The sequence below is a fragment of the Tasmannia lanceolata genome, unplaced genomic scaffold (assembly GCF_043159265.1).
Source record: "Tasmannia lanceolata isolate RefF3 unplaced genomic scaffold, GAP_Taslan_0.1 ptg000006l, whole genome shotgun sequence".
Lineage (NCBI taxonomy): Eukaryota > Viridiplantae > Streptophyta > Magnoliopsida > Canellales > Winteraceae > Tasmannia > Tasmannia lanceolata.
In genome coordinates, this window is record NW_027518683.1 from 43227819 (window position 1) to 43249708 (window position 21890).

Below are 21890 nucleotides of genomic sequence, written 5' to 3' on the forward strand. Positions count from 1 at the left end.
CTAAACTATTAACCCTTCATCTGCCTCTTCAGACCTCCACCTTCATTTTTCTGCAAATCCAAACAGGGCCATGGTGGGCACCAATCACTGGTTCTGCAAATCCACTTTTATCATGTCTTCAAAGGAATAAGAAAAAGAGAAAGAAGAATTCCCATTTTGGAGGGAAGACCCTTTCATGTCTTCAAAAGAATAAGAAAAAGAGGACAAAGAAGAATTCCCATTTGGAGGGAAGACCCTTTATAAGTTGGGCACTAAAAGACATTATTTGTTGTTCATGTAATTAGATACATCAACATTTTATTGGATTTCCCCCGATAAAAAAACACCCAAAGGGACTCTTCACAGTCTAGAGGAGATAAAGCCTTGGAACCACAGAACATACCCTTCCCAACAAACTGATTTGGGTTCTCCTAATCCCCAAAAAACATTCCCTTACAAGGACTTAAGTAAGATCCAACAAAATAATGTAATCTTGACATCAAATTCACCATTGTAGGAAATATAATCTTTGCTAATCATATGCATTATTTCAATCATGCCATCTAAAATTATATCTCAATTGTGATAAGAATCAAAAGGCATTTGATTGCATCAGTATATACCATGGGAAATTTGATTCAGAATGCAAAGCTATATCTGCCATCTCCTAAAACTTGAAAGTTCATTCTGACAATCCCACTTGTAACATTCATTGGTAGGGGAAGGAGATACATTTTTTACCGTTCAAGTCCTTTATCCTTTCTCCCTCTCCCTATTCCAATCTCTCTTGCTGGCGCACATAATGTTTTAAGTAGCCCATCTATAATTGAATGTTTGAATGAGAGATCTTTCATTTTTAGCGCAGTGGACAAAATATTTTAACAGGGTGTCTTGGTGACATCAAAATCAAATGTTTGATCCTTAATAACAATCAACATAGGAATTTGACATTGATCCACCTAAGAACCAATACATAAGTTTTGCCTCTTACAGTCACTCCCTCCATGACTTGAAACATAGGCTTCAAGTGGGCATTAAATAAAGTATCTGTAATAACATCCTCAAAAGTTTCTGGAAGTTAGTTTAGTAATCACAATGCGCATCTCGCTCATACACTTTGTGCACTTTTATGTAAGGAAACACAAGTAAAAGTTCATCATCAACTTAAAATTGCTGAGCAAATAATTTTTACATAAAAATGTTTACAAACACACAAAATTTGCGCCACATCATTACATATTGTGCACAGATTTGTTCTATATAAATTAGGCGGTTGAAGGGGCCTGAGATGGACATCACTAACCTGAAATCATGAAGACATAAACAGACATGAGCTTCCTATATGTTCTCCTCAACACCTAAATGCTTCAACAAGGTAGGCAATCGCTTGCCTTAATATTCATTAAAATGAATTGCACCAGCTTTCCAAACAATATAGGTGGTACCAAACATGACTGTGCTAATGAAAACAGTAGAGAAGATAATGATAAACAGATCAACGCCCCCTGGAAAATCGAATGTCAGGCCCTGCTTTGGCATTCCGCGCTTGCTATCATCAAATAAGTTTGTGGGAGCTTCAGGGAGGCCAGATCTCTTTTTCCCTTTATCACTTTCTCTTAATGCATCCAAAACTTTGCTCCCCATTTCTGATTTGGAAGGTTTCGAGTCTGTGTATCTTGAGAGGACACGTGCTGCCCTTAGTTTCTCCCTCGCTGTCAAAGACGATCTCTTAGGCATAAAAGGCGTTTTGTCCCGCTTTGCCTCAGAAGCATTCGGTAATCCATCGGCAGCCTCTTTTATGTAGGAAGGAATTTCATCTCTGTTGCTATTTTCAGACTGAATATTTCCAGCGGCAGAATTTAAGGGAACAGGCTTGGCCGGTGACAACTGATCATCAATGCGAATGTTTTTGGTACTATCAGATTCCAAACTGGTGGAATCTGTACTTGCCCTACTACTATCTGCAGCCGAGAAAGCTCTCCCCCTCCTTATGTCCTTATTAGGCCTCCTTGGCCCAAACCAAAACCCCAAGGGGGCTGAAAAATTTTTGTTATTGTCAGAAACTTTTCCCCATGCCGAGCAACGATTATCTCCTGTGAAAGATTTTGAAACATGTTGGAGTTTCGCCTGCAACAAAAGAAAAGTAGCACTCTAAAGGTAAGTGGATATAAAAAATTGCCAATATCATGGAACCTTCATTGCACACAACACAAAAATATCCAATAGGAAGACTGAAAAGTGAAAGTCAATTCATCATTTCTTACAAAGCTGAGAGTTGCAAAGATGGAATTCCACAAAAAATAGCTACATAAGAATTGAAAAAAGTCCACAAGGCACTTAGGGCCCATTTGGATACCTCATATTTTGTATTTGGATTTGGAATTGAGTTTTGAATACAAAATGAATAGATCAGGCAGCTCATGTTGAGGGAGAGAGAGAGGGGAGGGGGTACTTCCTACTGGAGGGGAGAGGTTGAGGAGCAAAGAGGGTGAAAGAAACTGCCAGATCAGTGGATTTCCAATTATTTGCACAGCATATTTGGAAATCTGATTTTTTTCACTGTCAGTCGCTGATTTGGAAATCAAAGGATTTGATCCGGATCCAAATCACAACACAAGAAGGGCTGCAAAATGTGAGAAATCAAAATCAAAATCTTCTCGGCATCCAAACGGGCCCTTAGTGAAGTTATTGCATGAATTACTAATCGAGACATGTCCTGCAGCCACTCTATGCACCAAATAGGATGCAACATAGCCACCATAAGAAAGCATGTATTACAAGAGAATTTCGGAGAAGCCTTCTTTTGTTGATTATAGTTGTGTGAATCAAGAAACAGCACTTTCACTATTCTTGAAAACCATATTATTATTCTCAAGGTTTGCACTTCAATATTCTATATGAAATAAAATAACAAGCATGCGAAAGAACAAAAAAATTAGAATTCAACCCTACACCAGTTTTACCATCCATCAGAAAGTGGCATGATACTTGCCAACCTATGGTCCAAACTCCAAAGTTATACAAATCTGGGAGAGTTACAAATTGATGTATAAATTTTCACGCAATCAAATGTATCATAAATGTGTATGAAAGAGTGTCATGTGATTCTCACATCTACATAAGAGACGTGACCATGATTTGGATCATAAGGTATTTTGGGTAGCCAAACTGTCAAACTATTACATCCCTCTTAAATCAATGTTATCAAAATCTTACGATTTAGGATTCAGATCGTACGATTCGTATAGGTAACGATTTAAATCGTTGGGTTGAATCGGTTTTTGGATGAATCGTGCGATTCATAGTTGAATCGTTCGATTCAATTTTATTTTTTATTTTTTTAAAATTGATAGATATATATTAAATAAATATGAAGATTACACAGTGGAGGGACAAGGAGTCCCTTAGTAAGTACATCGCACGATGACCTAGGAGATAACTCCAAGTCCCTGGAAGAGTAAAAATACAAAAACTTTTCCCCTTTCCTCGTTCCCTTCTTCACAACCCAACAGAATTTCCAACTCTATGATCTATTCATGATTAATGTCCCATTCACGGTAGGGGTGTTCATTATTCGGTTTTAACCGAATAACCAAACCGAACCGAAATGATTCGGTCGGTTCGGTTCGGTTTTTTGCTAATTCGGTTCAGTTTCGGTTTTTATTTTTGGTTAATTCAGTTATTCGATTTCGGTTTCGATTATCTCGGGAAAAAAATTAGGTTAACCAAATAACCGAAAGTAAACAAAAATAAACATTATTTTTTCAAAAAATGGTGTATGGGCAGTCCGTAGGATGATCCAAACCGTCCATTTGATTGATCACAACTTCAATAGGTTGTGCCTAAAAAACCATTTCAATAGATTGATCATAGCCCTCCGATCAAACCGTCCAAATAGTTTTTTTTGTCTTTTTATCACTATTCGGTTATAATCGACCTTCTCAAAAAAATTCGGTTATAATCGAATAACCGAACTTTTAATCGGTTCGGTTTCGGTTCGGTTTTCGTAAAATTCGGTTCGGTTTCGGTTTCTGAAATTTGATAACCGAAATTATTTCAGTTATCAAATTTCGGTTATTTCGGTTCGGTTATAACCGATTGAACACCCCTAATTCACGGGTGCCACAGCTTCCAATTTCTATTTTCAATGATGAGGTAGAAACTTCACTTCAAGCCCTTTCCCATCCAAATGTCGCTTCAAGCAGCTATGTTTTGTTAAAGAATGCCTTTTCTCCCTAATTCCACCTCTTACAGTAGGGAGACCATCCTAAACTCAACAATCCTCTCAACTTAGCACTAATAATAATACTAAGATAGTCAGAGAAACCATTAACGCTCCCAAACCCCAAGAAGCAGCCTTAATTCGGTTTGTTTTTGAATTTTTTATCGAGAGAACAAGTCCCAGAATGGCTCTCTGAACCTCCAAGACCGGCTCTCTACTTCCACAAAGAGCAGGAAACAAAATCCCGAGACTTGAGAATCATGCCAGAAAGGCGCGATCCGAGGATCCCTTTTTTGAGAATGCTCAGAGTCTTCTTTGGCTTTGGTTTCTGACCATCAGGATTATTAGATTTAGATGGTCTAAGTCATTTTAATTCTTGATCAGAAAAATGCCTCACCTGCCCGCATGCCCCTTTTGATGCTAATACAGAGCCCAAGAGATTATCATCAATCCCTGAGGGATCCATAACCTTCGGAGCCTTGGGACCACCACCCTTTTTCTTTGACGGGGATTTGAAATTTGAGTTTGAATGGTAGGATCCCAAGGACCCAACAGTCTTCCTGCAGGGATTCCTCCACTCAGCAGGTAACCCATTTCCCACCACCAAGATCACCGGCGGCCTTCTACGATGAGATTGGCCTACCAGTGGGTCAGCCACTAGAGCCAGAATCGGCGGAATCAACGGACTCATCGGGTTCGAACTTGTCGTTTTATGGGAGGCAGTGTTATGCGGAACCGAATGGGGCTCATTGCTTTCTAAAAATTGGGGTATTTCAATTCCAATGGTAAAGCAATCACCCAATATCCGAATCTGTACAGAAGGGTGAGATAACTTCCATCTAGGGGTTAGGATTTTAGCCAACACAAAGCTCATACAATGATCATGACTTTCTTTCATCCTTACTTCCAAAACCATGCCAAAAAAATTTCCTAAAGCTTCCACCGTAGAGGTAGCCCAAGCATGTAACGGAATTCCATAAAAATTAACCCAAATTTCTCCCGCTCCCTGCACAAAGTCCTTATGCCAAGCAAAAAGAGATAGCAGCTGGCTTCCACATGCCTCAAAGCCTTTTACCAGAACCCTGGCAGCCAAATCCGAGGAGTCAAACATGAAAAGAACTTCATCATTTGCTTTAACACAGGGTTTGGTGAGAGAAGGGATGTTCCAAAAGCTTTTAGCCCATTTCCAAAGTTCATCCAAGGTCCCATTGTTGTCCCTTCTCCTACCAATCAGACACGCCTTTAAAATGTCAATCCGCATTTCCACCTCCTTCCTCGAAATAGATAAAGTCGAGGTCCCTTCCTCAACAGATTTCAGGATCTCCCGGGAATCAGGCCACCACATACTCTCATCCTCAACACTAGTCAAAGGCTTCTGTGGCTGGTAGACATGAGTCAAGACAGGAAGATGAGCAATTGTTTGTTTGCTCTGGTGACACCACCGGCATCGATTCTGCCATCTAAAGTTAAGGTAGTCACAGGTTGAGCAAAGCCAATCCCCAGGCCACCTCTCCAATGTTGCCCATTTAGCTGTCTTCCCCATTCTCAAAGAATACCGATCAAGCAAAGATATTAGGCTTCTAATCCTCCCCAGGTCTGTGTAATTGATGAAAGGAAAGCTAAGGGTAATCCGAAAATTACTCCTCATTGTTGTTGTGTTTAACGCCCGCCTCCGAGACAATCTGCAAGTTATGGTTCTCCTTCTTCCCTGCTCTAATTTACAAACACTAAAGCAATATAACATCACCTCTACTCTCTCTTCCAACCCTCAAAACCCATGAAACCCTCTCTAAAAACACTTTAGCAGGGAGCTTCTCCTTACAACACATGCAACAAACTTCCCTGATTCTAAGAAAATGTGGTCGATCCCACCTCCCCTACAAATAAATTTCTTCTTCTCGATCTCTTCCTCCTCTCCAAGTTCCAAACCCTAAAGCCCAAGCTCTTCGTCTTCTTCTTGTAACCCTAGATCCAAGACCCTTTTCTTGTAACCCACCGTGCTATTCAATTTTGAATCGTAAGATTCAATTGAGTCACGATTCAATTCAAAGTTCTTTTTCTTAACACCGGTGGGCCCCACAACTTGAAATGAAGGGTTAGTGTAGGGTTTTTTTTTTTGAAGTCTCTCGACTTTTCCTCTTCTCCCATCGATTTAGGGCTCCCAAAACACGAAAACCTCTCTCGGCTTCTCCTCTTTCCCGTCGACTTATGGCTTGCAGTCGACTCCTCCTCCACTCGGTCCTCCTCTATTCAACCCAAGGTAGAAGAAGAAGTAGAAAAAGAAGAGGAAAAGAAAAAAACACAAATAAGGTATTTTCTTTTATTTTTTTGTATTTTCCATTACTCTTTTCCTCAGCTCTGTTTTTTTTTATTTTTGGATTTGGAGAACCGATTGGACTCCAATTAGTTCTTAAAATCCAAAGCAACAAGGTTGAGGACTTATGTTATGTTTGTTTGAGATTTTGAGAACTGATTTCTTGAATCCGTTTGGATTTTGAGGATTGATATTCATTAAATTGTTAGGCCATTTTTGTTTTAGATTTTGAGAACCGATTCCAAGTCCAAAATTGATTATTGGACCCAAATTATGTTTAGGGCCCTTTTAGGCTCTGTTTGTTTTCGATTTTGAGAACTGATTGGAATCCAATTAGTTCTCAAAATCCAAAACAAACAAGGCTAAGGAATTGGGTTATGTTTGTTTGAGATTTTGAGAACTGATATCTTGAATCCATTTGGATTTTGAGGATTGATATTCATTTAATTGTAAGGCCATGCATGTTTTGGATTTTGAGAACTGTTTGCACTTCCAAAACTGATTATTGGACCCAAATTACGTTTAGGGCCCTTTTAGGCAATGTTTGTTTCCGATTTTGAGAACTGATTTAGTGTCCAAAACTGAAAACTGATTAAAAGGATCTGCTTGTTTTGGATTTTGAGAACTGATTCGGAGTGCAAAACTGATTATTAGACCCAAATTTACGCTTAACTTTGGGTGAAATAATATGTCATGGACTCACAATCTGTTCTCAAAACCCAATAATCCGTTCATTTATGTTAGTACGTTACTATTTACTACACTCCTTGAATGTATTTTGGAAAGATGCTTGTGTTATTTCATTTTTTAGTGCAGCGCTCCATTCATTTATTTTAATGTGTCATCATGTATCATCATTTCTTTTGTAATCTGATTTTCATTTCAGGCATTTAATTTACAAGTTTGTATTGCTTTGAGAAGTTTGAAGTTTTGAGAAGTTTAAAGTGTATTGCTTTGATAAGTTAGAAATATAGTGTAAAGATGGTTAAAGTTAAAGAAGTTGATATGACATGGGAGCACTACACGATGGTCATTCCCAATAACAAACAAGATTACAATGAAATTAATGTGGGAAAGAGTATTCTAGAGGTGTTTTTAGAATGAAACATCATTTGGGACGTACAAAACAGAATGTAGCTGCTTGTACACAAAATTCAGATGACGTTGCTGGTAAATTTAAGTTACTATTGAAGGAAAATGAAGAGAATGAGAAAAAAGAAAGTGCAAAGTATGATGTGGGGCGGCCAGACTTTTATTATCAAGATGGGGACGAAATAGATGATGCACGTGTTGCACGAGAGAGAGAAAAATGGATAATTTTGTGGTAAGGGGGGTAGGGATAGAGTTTGCCAGAACATAGCAAGGTTCTTTTACGCAAATGCATTGTCATTCAACCTTGTTAAATGCCCTTTTTTGACGCCATGATTGAATCCATATGCCATTTTGGACATGGATTAAAATTCCCAAGTTACCATGAGATGAGGAATACATTTCTCAAAAGAAAAGTGGACAACATAGAGTCTATAATGGAGGAATATACGAAAGAGTGGAAGAAGACAGGTTGCACGATTATGTTAGATGGTTGGACAGATGGTGTGAATAGATCCATTACTAATTTCTTGGTAAATAGTCCAAAGGGGCCAGTTTTGTTTAAAACAGTAGATACTTTTCATATCTCAAAAAATGCAGATAACTTATTTGCTCTACTTGACTTGATTGTGGAAGAAGTGGGAGAGGAAAACGCAGTGCAAGTTATCACGGATAGTGTGGCTGCATGTGTGAAAGCAGGGAAGCTGTTGATGGAGAAGAGGAAAAAATTATTTTGGTCTCCTTGTGCCGCTCATTACATAGATTTGATGCTTGAAGACATTGAAAAATTACCAACCCATACAGAGACCTTAGCAAACGTCAGGATGATCACAGTGTACATTTACAATCATAATTGGGTTTTGGCATCTTATGCGTAAGCATACGAAAGGGAAATCATGGTTTTAAATTTCGGCCGAAATATTTCGGTTTCAGTGGAAAACGAAACGAAATTCACATTGAGTCGGAAAAGTACAAAACTTCGCCGAAACGTTTCGAAAATTTCGGCCGAAACGTTTCGTTTATTTCGGAAATTTTGGTGAAACGTTTTAGAAATTTTTGCGAAATGTTTCGGCGAAGTACAAAATTTCACCTGAAATTTCGGAAATTTCGTCCGAAATTTTTACAAGATTTCGTCCGAAATTTCGTACCGAAACCGACACGTTTTGGTTTCGCTGATGACCGAAACCGAAATCGAAACCGAGATTTAAAACCTTGAGGGGAATAACAAGGCCAGCAATGACACGTTTTGCAACGTGCTTCCTGACGTTGAAGAGTCTAAGAGAGATAAAGGCGGGCTTGATGCAGATGTTTGCCTCAGATGATTGGCAAAAAAGCCCATATTCCAAAAAAGCCGATGGGATCAAGATACGTGAAATTGTGTTGGACAATTCCACATTTTGGCCTAGTGTGTATTATTGTTTGAAATGCACATCCCCTTTGGTGAAAGTCCTATGCTTAGTGGATTCAGATGAGAGGTCTACCATGGGGTACATTTATGAGGCTATGGACCGAGCCAAAGAGGCCATTGCAAAGAATTTGGGCCATATAAAGAAGAATGAGCAAATTTGGCATATCCTTGATGAACATTGGGACAGGCAACTTCATAGGCCCTTACACGTGGCGGGTTACTACGAAGTTTCTCATACCATGAAAGTCTTATTTAAAAAGTAATCCGCTGCGTGCAAGGCCCTAAGAAGTTGCATGTCCCAACGTTCATCAATGATATGGCAAATTTGCTCATACTTCTTTATGTGGCTCAAATTCTTTGCAATGGCCTCTTTGGCTCGGTCCATAGCCTAATAAATGTACCCCATGGCAGGCCTCTCATCTCAATCCACTAAGCGTAGGACTTTTTTTTTTTAAATGACAATTTATTATAATATGGTTAGGACCATGGTTTTAAATTTCAACCGAAATCCGAAATTTCGGACCTAAATGACAATTTATTATAATATGGTTGGGACCATGGTTTTAAATTTCGACCGAAATTCAAAATTTCATATTTCGTTGAAGACGGAAACCGAAACGCACCAAAACCGAAATTCCCGAAATTTACCAAATTTCGTTCGAAATTTCAAAAATTTAGGGAATTTCGTCAAAATTTATAATAAAATATTAATTTTTTATCCCGTCAAAGAATTTCGATTGGAATTACCGAAATTTCGTAGTCCCAAAAATCAGGGATTTCGTGCGTTCATACCAAATTTCACCGGAAATTTCGAGATTTCGGCTGAAATTTCGATTTCGGATAAGTCCGAAATTTTAGCCGAAACCGAAATTTAAAACCATGATTAGGACAAGACATCCCCATAATCTTACAAATACTATTTATAGTCATTTCCCTGAATCGCGCTTACAAAAAAGATACAATTTATATTTCTTCCCTTAGGGCTCCGGCATTTGCTAGCCTATTAACCACTTCATTCGTCGATCTCCTACGATGTTCAATCCTCGGATCAAGCAACCTTATCAAATCCAGTATTTCCGCAACCAATTTCAACAATAACACACACTAAGCCAAAATATGAAATCGCCCAACACAATTTCACGTATCTTGATCTCATCGGCTTTTTTAGAATATGAGGTTTTTTGCCAATCATCCGAGGCATGCATCTGCATCAAGCCTGCCTCTCTCTCAGACTCTTCAATGTCAGGAAGCACGTTGCAAAACGTATCACAGCTGGCCTTGTTAATTCCGCTTTCGTATGCTTACGCATAAGATGCAAAACCCAACTACGATTGTAAATGTACACTGTGATCATCCTGGCCTTTGCTAAGGTCTCTGCATGGGTTGGTAAAATTTCAATGTCTTCAAGCATCAAATCTATGCAATGAGCGGCACAAGGAGACCAAAATAATTCTTTCCTCTTCTCCATCAACAAATGTCCTGCTTTCACATATGCAGCCGCACTATCCGTGATAACTTGCAGTACGTTTTCCTCTCCCACTTCCTCCACAACCAAGTAGAGCACATAAGTTATATGCATTTTTTAAGATATGAGAAGTATCTACTAATCTCAAAAAAATTGTCCCCTTTGGATTATTCACCAAGAAATTAGTAATGGATCTATCCACCACATCCATCCAACCATCTGACATAATCGTGCACCCGTCTTCTTCCACTCTTTCTTATATTCTTCCATCATAAATTCTATGTTGTCCACTTCTCTTTTGATGAATGTATTCCTCATCTCATGGTAACTTGGAATTTTTAATCCATGTTCAAAATGGCATATGGATTCAACCACGGCGTCACAAAACGGGCATTTAACAAGGTTGAATGACAATGCATTCGCGGAAAAAAAAAAACCTTGCTATGTTTTGGCAAACTCTATCCCTATCCCCCTTTTTCCAAACTTGATTGATAGTTGCTTGCTTACAGGTCTTTTTATGCCCTTTCACTACAAAATCATCCATTTTTCTCTTCCCTCGTGCAACACATGCATCCTCTATTTCTTTCCTATGTTGATAATAAAAGTCCGGCCGCCCCACATCATACTTTGCATCATCTTATTTCTCCTCTTCTACATTTTCCTTCAATAGAAACTTAAATTTATCGGCAACGTCATCCGAATTTTGTGTACAAGCAGCTACATTTGGTTTTGTACGTCCCGAATGATGTTTCATTCTAAAAACACCTCCAGAATTCTTTTTCCCACAATAATTACATCGTAATCTTGTCTTCTTATTGGGAATGACCATCGTACAGTGCTCCAATGTCACATCCACTTCTCTAACTTTAACCATCTTTACACTACACTTCTAACTTATCCAAGCAATACACTTTAAACTTTTCAAAACATCACACTTCTCAAGGCAATACAAACTTGTAAATTCAATGCCTGAATGAAAATAAGATTACAAAAGAAATGATGATACATGATGACACATTAAAATAAATGAATGGAGCGCAGGACTAAAAAATGAAATAACACAAGCATTTTTCCAAAATACATTCAAGGAGTGTAGTAAGTAGTAACATACTAACATAAATGAACGGATTATTGGGTGTTGAGCACATATTATGAGTCCATTAAAAATTATTTGACCCAAAGTTAAACATAAATTTGGGTCTAATAATCAGTTTTGCACTGAAAATCAGTTCTCAAAATCCAAAACAAACAGAGCCTTTTAATCAATTTTCAGTCTTGGACTCTTAATCAGTTCTCAAAATCGAAAACAAAACTTAGCCTAAAAGGGTCGTAAACGTAATTTGGTTCCAATAATCAGTTCTGCACTTGCAAACATTTCTCAAAATCCAAAACAAACATGGCCTAACAATTATATGAATATCAATCCTCAAAATCCAAATGGATTCAAGATATCAGTTCTCAAAATCTCAAACAAACATAACCCAATTCCTCGGCCTTGTTTGTTTTGGATTTTGAGAACTGATTGGAGTTCAATCAGTTCTCAAAATCGAAAACAAATAGAGCCTAAAAGGGCCCTAAACATAATTTGGGTCCAATAATCAATTTTGGACTTGCAAACATTTCTCAAAATCCAAAACAATTTCTCAAAATCCAAAACAAACATGGCCTAACAATTAAATGAATATCAATCCTCAAAATCCAAATGGATTCAAGAAATCAGTTCTCAAAATCTCAAACAAGCATACCATAAGGCTGAGCCTCAGCCTTGTTTCCTTTGGATTTTAAGAACTGATTGGAGTCCAATCTGTTCTCCAAATCCAAAAAAAAAAAAAACAGGCAGAGGAAAAGAGTTATGCAAAATACAAAAAAATAAAAGAAAATACCTTATTTGCATTTTTTTTCTTTTCCCCTCTTCTCTTCTCCTCTTCTTCTCTTCTTTTTCTACTTCTTCTACCTTGGGTCGAATAGAGGAGGACCGAGTGGGGGAGGAGTCAACTGCAAGCCGTAAGTCGACGGGAAAGAGGAGAAGCCGAGAGAGGTTTTCATGTTTCGGGAGCCCTAAGTCGACAGGAGAAGAGGAAAAGTTGAGGATAAAAAAAAAAACCCTAGACTAACCCTTTATTTTAAGTTGTGGGGCCCACCGGTGTTAAGAAAAAGAACTTTGAATTGAATCGCACGATTCAACTATGAATCGCACGATTCATCTATGAATCGATTCAACCCAACGATTTAAATCGTTACCTATACGATTCGAATTGAATTATTCGAATCGTAAATCGTACAATTTTGATAATGTTGCATATGATGATCCATAGTATGACCATTTGTAAAAATATCTGCAACTTGATCTCCACTCAAAAGAAAGAGTAAGAATCTCGGCACTCTCTTCTTTCTCTCAAAGGAAGTGGTAGTTAATTTCAGGGATGAAAAAAATTGGGTTTTATGATAACTAGATTTCACCCTGATTATCACAATAGACAATATGAGAATCAGAACCCATGTGATGTTCCTATAGAAGATGCCAAAACCAAGTCAGCTTTGTAGTGATTGAAGCCATCACCAAGTATTCTGCATCTGCAATTTTTATTTTTTTTTATACTACATGAGATCAAACTTGAACTTCCAAACTGTGAAAAGATACCCAGAGATTTGCAAAGCCCTATGTGGGATTGAAGCAGTTCTTAGCCAAGAGGGACAACCAATCAACTCAACTCAACTCAACTAAGCCTTTGTCTCAAACTAGTTGGGGTCGACTAATGAATCCTTGAGAAAATTTTCATGAAGAAGGTGAAAGAATCTACTCAGCTCAAATTGGCTAAGTCTAATCTTGACACTAGTTGGATTCGTCTACATGGATCATTTTCTTCCATTCTCTCCTATCCAAGTTCATGTTCTCTGTTATGTTCCTAACCATCAAGTCTTTCCTCACTCTTTTGACCCAAGTTGTTTTCGATCCGCCCCTACCTCTTTTTCCGCCATCAACCTGCACAAGTCACTACTTCTCACTGGAGCATCCAAAGGCCTACGTTGGATATGCCCAAACCATCTTAAGCGGTGCTCTCTCATCTTCTCCTCAATTGGTGCCACCCCCACCTTTTTACAAATGTCTTCATTTTTAATTCTATCTAACCTTGTGTGGCCGCACATCCATCTAAGCATTTGCATCTCCGCTACACTCATCTTATGCACATGCTGCTTCTTGGTGGCCCAACATTCTGAGCCGTACAGCATGACTGGCCTCACAGTTGTCTTATAAAACTTTCCCTTCAACTTGGTAGGTATTTTACGGTCGCACATAACTTCTAAAGCATGCTTCCACTTCAACCAACCAGCTCTTATTCTGTGGTTAACATCCTCTTCAATCCCTCCTTCCTTATGTAGGATTGAACAAAGATATCGAAAGATATCCCTCTTAGGCACCTCATGTCCAGTCATATTTACAAGACAGGAGACAACTAATATCTCCTTAATGAAAAGTTAAATGACGCGGAAGCAATACTCAACATATGATGTATGCTATGCTATTCTAAAAGCTTTGAAGCATTGGAGGCATTATCTAATTCATAGAGACTTTGTTATTTTTTCCAATTGTAAAGCCCTTTTTTTAATGGCTTATAAAGAACTTAAATACTTGATGTCTCAACAAAAATTCAAGTCGGCATGTTAAGTGTAGTGTTTTCATTCAAGAGTACATTTTTGTGCTCAAACACAAATCAGGAGCACAAAATAAGGTATTGATGCTTAGGTGAATGTCATTCCTAAATTGGAACTTGTGGGATTTGAAATCGTCAAAGGGATTGAAGGAGAAGAGAGTTAAAGCATTTTTATTTTATTTTTTATTTTTGAGACGGTAACAAATTTTATAGAATTTCCAACGTCCAAGTACAATTAGTCATATCATCAAGAGACAAGTTGTCGCCCACTCACTGCCCCATAAAACGATTCCAAATTGAGCCGACTTAACTAACTCTATTTATGACTACCTCCGTACCAGACTTTACAACCCCCTATTTCGCCAAGATGTCGGCCTCGCCGTTAGCCGAGCGGGGCGAGTGAAAGAGAGGGAGAAATCCCCCGGCAACAGCCCCTGATATCCAAAATGGTGCATGCCAATTTCCATGGGCCACGGGCTGACCCTTTAGGCCAAACAATGACAATCGACGGATCGCCCTCCACTATAAGAGGGAGAGATAAATGATCAACCGCCCACTTAAGCCCCCATAGCAAGGCTTTGGCCTTCACTTCATTAGAATCTGAAATGCCGATTGGGCCGGAAAAAGAGATCCATGCCCTACCTTCGGCAAGAGATAGGTGATCAACCGCCCACTTAAGCCCCCATATCAAGGCTTTGGCCTCCGCTTCATTCGAATCTGAAATGCCGATTGAGCTGGAAAAAGACATCCATGCCCTACCTTTGACATCACAGATGAGTCCACTGATTCCCGCCGGTCCTGGTTTCCCCTTTGCACGGCCATAAAAAATCAGCTAAGTGACCCAATGGGTGGCGGCTGCCACCGTGGTGCAGGGCCACTTTTAATTTCTTTTTCCCATATAATCGCCTTCCAGTTTCGAATAATTTCTGTCGTAGAGTTGGGAGGGAGGCGGGGTGTTGTGATACTATCAGCTCGAGCCCATGCTACCAAATCCCGCTTTAATGTCGGAAATTATCTTGGCGCACTTTTCTTTCTCTTAAAAAATCCTTCAATTCCTTTCACCCCAAATGTACCACAAGATCGCATAGGGAATAAGGTACCAAAAAGTGCGCCCCATCTTTCAAAAGGGGCAACCCCCAGTGCAATAGCATTTTATTAATGGAACGATGGAAAACCCATGAGAAACCAAAACTCCAGATAATTGCCCTCCAAAACCCAAGAGAGTGAACAGCATTGTAAGTTTACGATACATTATTGGTATATCTTTAATGAAATGGAAGCCAATTATGTACTACTCAAGGATCTTTGAGGGAACAACTCATTAAATAATTGCATGGTCCCTAGCGTTGGGAGATATTTGGGTTGTGAAAATAAAATTGCCTTGGTGGAAGATCACTGTTATTGGCCAATGTTCAGGAAGATGTAGAGCATTGTCATATTTTCCAAATTGTGAATGGGCAAGAACAAAATACAGGATTGTTTACAGCACGACCTATTCCTACTTTACCTTGGGAGGATCTATCTATGTATTTTGTGTTGGGTCACCAATGGAATCCACAAGGTAACAATCCAATCGTTTTCATACTAGACTGAAGAAATGGCCAGCTGATCATAAGATTTTGGATGCTTCACATGTAGATGATATATTTTTCAACAAAGTCGTGTGTTTACATGGATTCCAAGTTCTATTACATCTGACTGGTAGGTTATGTTGTAACCTATTATTAGAAGATGTTACAAATAAATATGAACAATAAGTTACAATTTTCTAGTTCTTGGCATACCCAAACCGATGGGAAAGCATGAGTGGTTACTTGGAGCCAAGAAAATTTGCTATGATTTTTGGTAGGAGAGCATGTTTAATCATGGGACAAAATTTTGGCTCAAGAAATATCCGCATATCGTAGTTTTGTTGATAGGACTATTGGGAAAACTCCATTTGATGAAGCTTATGGGTTCTCTCCACAACACGTTCTTGACTTGGAACCACTACCTGTAAGTGTTAGGTCAATCGATGGCATGGAGTTCGATGTAGACCATGTTTGGGACATGCATGGAGGGTCATAGAGCAAAGCTATGACAAGTACAATAAAGGTGTTGATTTGCATCAACGGGTGAAAGAATATAAAGAAGGTGACCAGGAATTGGTGTATTTGCATAAGGAGAAACTTCCCTACAATTTTACCACAAATTACAACCAAGAAGTTTGGACCATGCAAGATTTTAAACCGGACCGAATGCTTACTACTCGAGCTTTCAACTTATCAAAACATCAGTCTTATCTTCAATATATCTTACTTATATGAGTATGTTGGGCATGATGGAGAACAATAGGCAAAGATAGAAGAATGAAAGGAGTGACTTCCCAAGAAAGTTAATAAAGACGTTGAACATATCTTTGGCACTCGGATCATGGGGGCACGAAGAGAAACTTAGACACAATTCATCATTAAATGTAAGAGTAAAGATATTGGCCTTTTATTTCAGATTGGTTGGGCCTAGTCAAGCTATTCCGCCTAGCTATGTCATCTGATCTCACACAAAATTTCACAGAGTATCTATTTTTTTGTGGGAGTGCAAAACTTCTCAAGATATTGGCCTCGGACTATCCAATTAATTGATGAGGGAAGCTTCCCAATTAGTGCAAAGTGTGTGCCAAAAGTGTCTGTAGACCATATCCTCATGCAACGGTTTCTGCATCCAAAATTTTGGGCTTCATATGCTCTCTAATTATGATCTATTGGGCTATGCCAAGGTTTGTGGTAAATATGTTGGAGGTTGGTGTTGACTCTACTTGGCTGACAAGTGATAGGACCATATGAAAGCTAAGATTGTTGGTCACTTGGCGGTTCTTAGGGAAGGAAGCAATAAGAAAATTTTCAAAAGGTGAAAGCAAGAGCATCAACGCCTTAAAAAGTGCACTATTTTTAATAGTATTTCTTATGAGTGACCTCTAATACCTTTCAAGGAGTGACGAGTTCAATGCCTCGATGTTCCTACAAATACTCTTTTGTCTCATTACTTTTAATAGAGTCTCTTCTTGATGCTCCCCTACCACACGTAGATTCTTACGAAATTTGATGGTTCTAGCATTGGGAACCCTGCGCCTGCTAGCAGTGGGGGCATCATTAAATCAGGTGGGGCTGGTTGGGTTGGTTATCACTATTTCAGTAGTATTGAAGGACTCTATCTAGGTGGAGGTGTTAGCTTTAAGAGAAGGAATCAAGTTGCTTGCCCCATCCTTCCAAGGACCTTGCATTATTGAAGGAGACTTGCCAAATGCTATAAGTTGGATCTGTTTGAGCCAAGGGTACCCTCCGTGAAGCCCAAAGAAAGAGATTGAAGAGTCTTTTTGCCTCATTTTGGAAATTAAAGTCTTTTTGCTTCATTTTGGCACTTCAAGTATTTTTCACCATATAGGGAGAGACGCCGAACATTCACAAGCTCAGAGGAAGATTCAATGGCGAAAAGAGGGTTGTGTAAGGAAAGTTTTGGTTCTACCCAATCAACTTTAGATTTCTGAGAATAAAAAGCTATGCTTATCTAGTTCGCATTTCTGCTATGATGCATGACTATCTCGGTCATGTCTTTGACAAATATCTTTAAGTTTCCATTTAGAAGAAAAAATAATTTGAGATGGATGAAGGAAAAATTGGTAAGATAATTTCTTTGAATTAAAAGATTTTTTGGTTGAGACCCCTCAATAAGAAGGAATAGACAGGGAATCTAGAAAGCATGGACGAGTCGATCTTTTCTCAAACTCTCAAAGGAATATTTCCACATTGAAGTAGGAAAATGAAGAAACATATTCCCCTCATATTTCCAGCAAACCCTAGTTTTATGAGAAGACTACCAAGAAATGTCACGAAAAATGTAAAATCAGCACAAGTGTGGAATATCTACACAAGTATAATGGGCTAAAGACACTCTCACTTAGAAATCGGAATATTATAGTGTTTACGATCCCCTTTTGGATTGGAATTTTGGCACCCTGCAAGCAAGGGAATGTTGAAAATAATCTCCTACATTTTTTTGTGGACCCACACTAAAAATCTAAATGAAGTCAATGTTCTTACCACTTATGGGCCTATATCTGTCATTTGAGGCTTGCTGATTAAGAGGTAAATCAAAAAAGAAATGTGAGTGAAGAGAAAATGGAGAATTAATGAACTGATGGTGTTGTTTTGTCCTTAGGAAATACATGATTGCTGTAAAAGAGGATTGGAGAACACTGGGACTGTCAATTTCAGAGGAAGATAAGGCTGCAAGAGTATAATGCCAATTAATTTTACCTTTCAAAAAAAGGCTGTAAGAGTGAGAAGAAACAAAGAGCTGCGAACTAAAATAGGCCATAGACATGATGAACAAGAAAATATGTATTACCTGAGCTCCGATCAAGAGCTAACATTTTAACGAACAATTCGAGATCCAAATACAACAGATTGCTAAAAGATGCTCGTTGGTATAGAACTGATTTTGTATGCAGTTTCAACTTAATGTGATTTTTTGGCTAGAGAAATTCGAATATGATACAGGTCTGTTGGTTGAAACTGACAACTTATAATAGAAAAGAACTATTGACTGGAAATTTATAAGAAACAAATCACTCACAAAAAATCTGGCAAGGTACTCATGTGATTCCGGTTCATACCCATTTTCATTGGGGAAGAGTGTTAGCTTTAGCATGGTGCTCAGGTGATTCCAGTTCATAACCATTTTCATTAGGGAAGAGTGTTAGCTTTAGCATGATGGCATGATCTATTCTTTCAACTTATTCCAGAAAAATGGCGTAATCATGGGGGGTAGAAGTATAAAAAGAAGAGAGATTTCTAGCCATTTGAGCACCATTGCAACACTCACAGCACAGAAGGAGAAGATCATTAAACAAGAGTAATAATTGTAGCAGAATAACATCACGGCTGCATAACAGTGCAGATTGTGGCTAAGGTAGCAAGTCTAAGGTGCTGGATGTGTCAATTCACCAAATGAAACAAGGGGTTTTGCCTTCATATGTGAAGGCCAAACTAAAGTACCTGTAAGTTAGCCGAGAAGTTTTGCAATGAGTGAAGATTGCTGGATTTATGGAAGAAGATTCTTCCCACTAGCAGGTCCCGACATATTTGTACCAAGAAAAGGTAGTGATGATGGACATGAGATGAGTATTTCAGTGGAAATGCCAACTTGCTTATGGATAGGTCTTAGCTCCAAACACACCAACATTACTAAAGTTGTATTTGTTCGGTTGTTTCTTGGAGCTTTAGTCAAGAAGTCATGATGCGAAGAGAGGTGATTCGCTCTGCTAGAAGTAAAACTGACACCTAGCCAAATGCCGACACGTGGGATGCACAAACTCACAGGCTGGAAAGGGTAAAGGGTAACTTTATAGCTCTTCTGGAAGCCCTATAAACTCTAAAATTGCAGCCCAAATTTACAGTTGCCAAAAGGATAATCTTGAAAACCGAAATTACTGGAGAACCAGCCAATCAAGGTAGAGTCCCAGAGAGACAACTTTCCTAATTGGCTAAGGACTCCACTCTATAAAAGGGGGGACCAAAACTCAAGGTACGCATGTTTATTCAATCATTTTCACTTCGTGAAGCCTTCAAAGAGCTCAGCTCGTACTGTTGCCCATCTAAATTAGGTATAAGAGTGCCCCGCCACCCCCCACCCGAGCCCTGGCAGTTTTCCAACACTTTTCTATGTTCACAGGTCACAGGTCAACTCTTCCAGGAGCCAGCTCAGCATCGTTGCTGTCCAAGAGCGTAGTCCATATAACAGCGGCAACACACTCAATGGCCAATCCATAGTTTATGGCAATGCACTACTCAACGGAAAATTGAATTTCAAACCCATCATCCATTTGAAATTTGAACCTTGACGGCCAAAACTACCAATCCCACTGAAATCTCATAATACCAATACTTCCCACCCTTGTTTCTCTTCTTCAACCTCAGAAATGCCTACAGTAACCTCACAATCCCAACCAAAATCTGAGATAATTACGACAAATATGATCTTAAATTCACTGTCTATTTTCTTTCCGGCATAGAACAACTAGCTCAATTCATATTATTGCACTTTAAGATTATACTCATTGTCAAATAAATACTACCCAAATCGAGTACCATCAACAACATATCAAAGTTGATAAGTACAAAAATACGTGTCTTACGTGCCTCATTGGCCGTAACATAAATAAAAAAGAAAAAGATAGAAAAAAAAAAGAGAAGGGAAGGTTGATTCGAGGCAACTGGACCTCTCAACGGTTCAATTCGAGAAGAAACATAACTCTCCTAAAACATAAGTTTCTGTTTTGATTGCAAATTCTCTACATTTTCATCAGAATAGACTTCTTAAATACAAGCAAAAGGTAGTGCCACATCACAAGCCCATCTACCCATTTGCAAGACATATCACCAATAACTAACCCCCACAAGCCTTAAACAACATAACCATAACCACATAATAAATCACTCTAACTACTACACAATATACACCAAAATAACATGCCCATATCAATGTAATCCAACCAAATCAGAAAATTTCTCTTTTCCTACTAAGTAACAGAACTAAAACCCAGATTTTAGCTTGCTTCTGATGAGAGAAATTATGTCTAAATATACCCAAAAAAATCACAAGAAAATACCATAAAATAAAGACCAGAAAGCTGAAATAGGGAGAAATTTTTACCGTTGAGAGGAACCCCCCAACTGAATTTAGGGTTAGCGTCATTTTACGGTCATCTGACGTCCGATCATATATAGAAAGCTCGAACGTTTGAGTTTTCGCGGCCACTCAAACGAATGGTTTTTGGTTTGATAACGTAAAAGATAGAACACATAATTTCTGTATTTAAAGTGGCAGAAAGCGTGGGGTTAGAACTGCCACCCATAAATTTTAATATTTTCACCCCTTTAAGTTTGTCTTATTTGACATGGGTGGAAAACCTATTTTTGAGGATTGCAACCCTTGCCCTGTAAAGTCGTGAATGAAGATGCTAGAGACACTCGCGATTGTGCTACCATTTTGGAGATTTTATAGTTTAATTTAGTCATTGGATTGTTTTAATCATAGGTCTGTTTTTCTATATAGACAGTTCAGAAATAAATTGAGCAATCAACTGTGGAAGAGTCTAATTTTGTACTTAGGATGCCTAATGAGTGCAATTTTAAGCGTACAAGATGAATGCCCAAAACCAGGGAAAGATGCTTCCACCCCCTTTTGTGTCTTTTCCTATGAATGAGTTAATTTTGAGGACAAACAAAAGGTGGAAATTAGCGGTGCAACTTGGGTCGGCCTCAACTTGAACCCGACTGATTCAACCCGATTTAGGCTCGTGTTGGGTTGGCATTTCCTCTGGTTGGGTTGGGTTAGGATTAGGATTATGAAAAGCCAACCTGATTTAATTTTAGGTTGAGTTGAGGCTTTGGACCCAATCCAAAGCCGGCGCTTCCTGTTAGGTTCCTTACGAATACGCCAAAAGCTCCAGAACGCTGATGGAACACGTTAGGAATGGCCCTTTAAACCTGTCCCATATCAGGATGGGTCCCACCTATTCACATACCTAGGTTGGCCCCTTCTCAGGACCTTAATATTCCACCACGCTTCTGCATTCGTCGTCCTCGGTGGCCCGACAGCTTTCACTCTGGCCTTTTTTCCAGGTAGCCCTTCCCACGGTTCGCTCCTTCTGTGAACACGGGACATGGTGGCTACTCTGATACCAAATGTTAGGTACCTTAGCAATACGCTAAGAGCTCCAG

The 21890-nt window shown here is 38.9% G+C and overlaps 1 protein-coding gene across 1 annotated transcript; it reads right to left on the minus strand.

Moving 5' to 3' along the window:
• Window positions 1-1125: 1125 nt before the first annotated feature.
• LOC143878623 (uncharacterized) lies at window positions 1126-20979 on the minus strand. Its single transcript, XM_077380891.1, has 2 exons — window positions 20821-20979; window positions 1126-2106 (listed from the first exon to the last, which is right to left on the minus strand). Exons 1-2 carry the CDS (start codon window positions 20860-20862, stop codon window positions 1372-1374), a joined length of 777 nt encoding a protein of 258 aa, XP_077237006.1. The 5' UTR covers window positions 20863-20979; the 3' UTR covers window positions 1126-1371.
• Window positions 20980-21890: the final 911 nt, after the last annotated feature.

Excerpts from the sequence above, each read along its gene's own strand:
- LOC143878623 (XM_077380891.1), bottom strand. The coding sequence starts at position 20,862 with ATGACGCTAACCCTAAATTCAGTTGGGGGGTTCCTCTCAACG. Across the intron at positions 2,107-20,820 it reads TTGGGGGGTTCCTCTCAACG|GCGAAACTCCAACATGTTTC; the intron begins GTAAAAATTTCT and ends CTTTTGTTGCAG.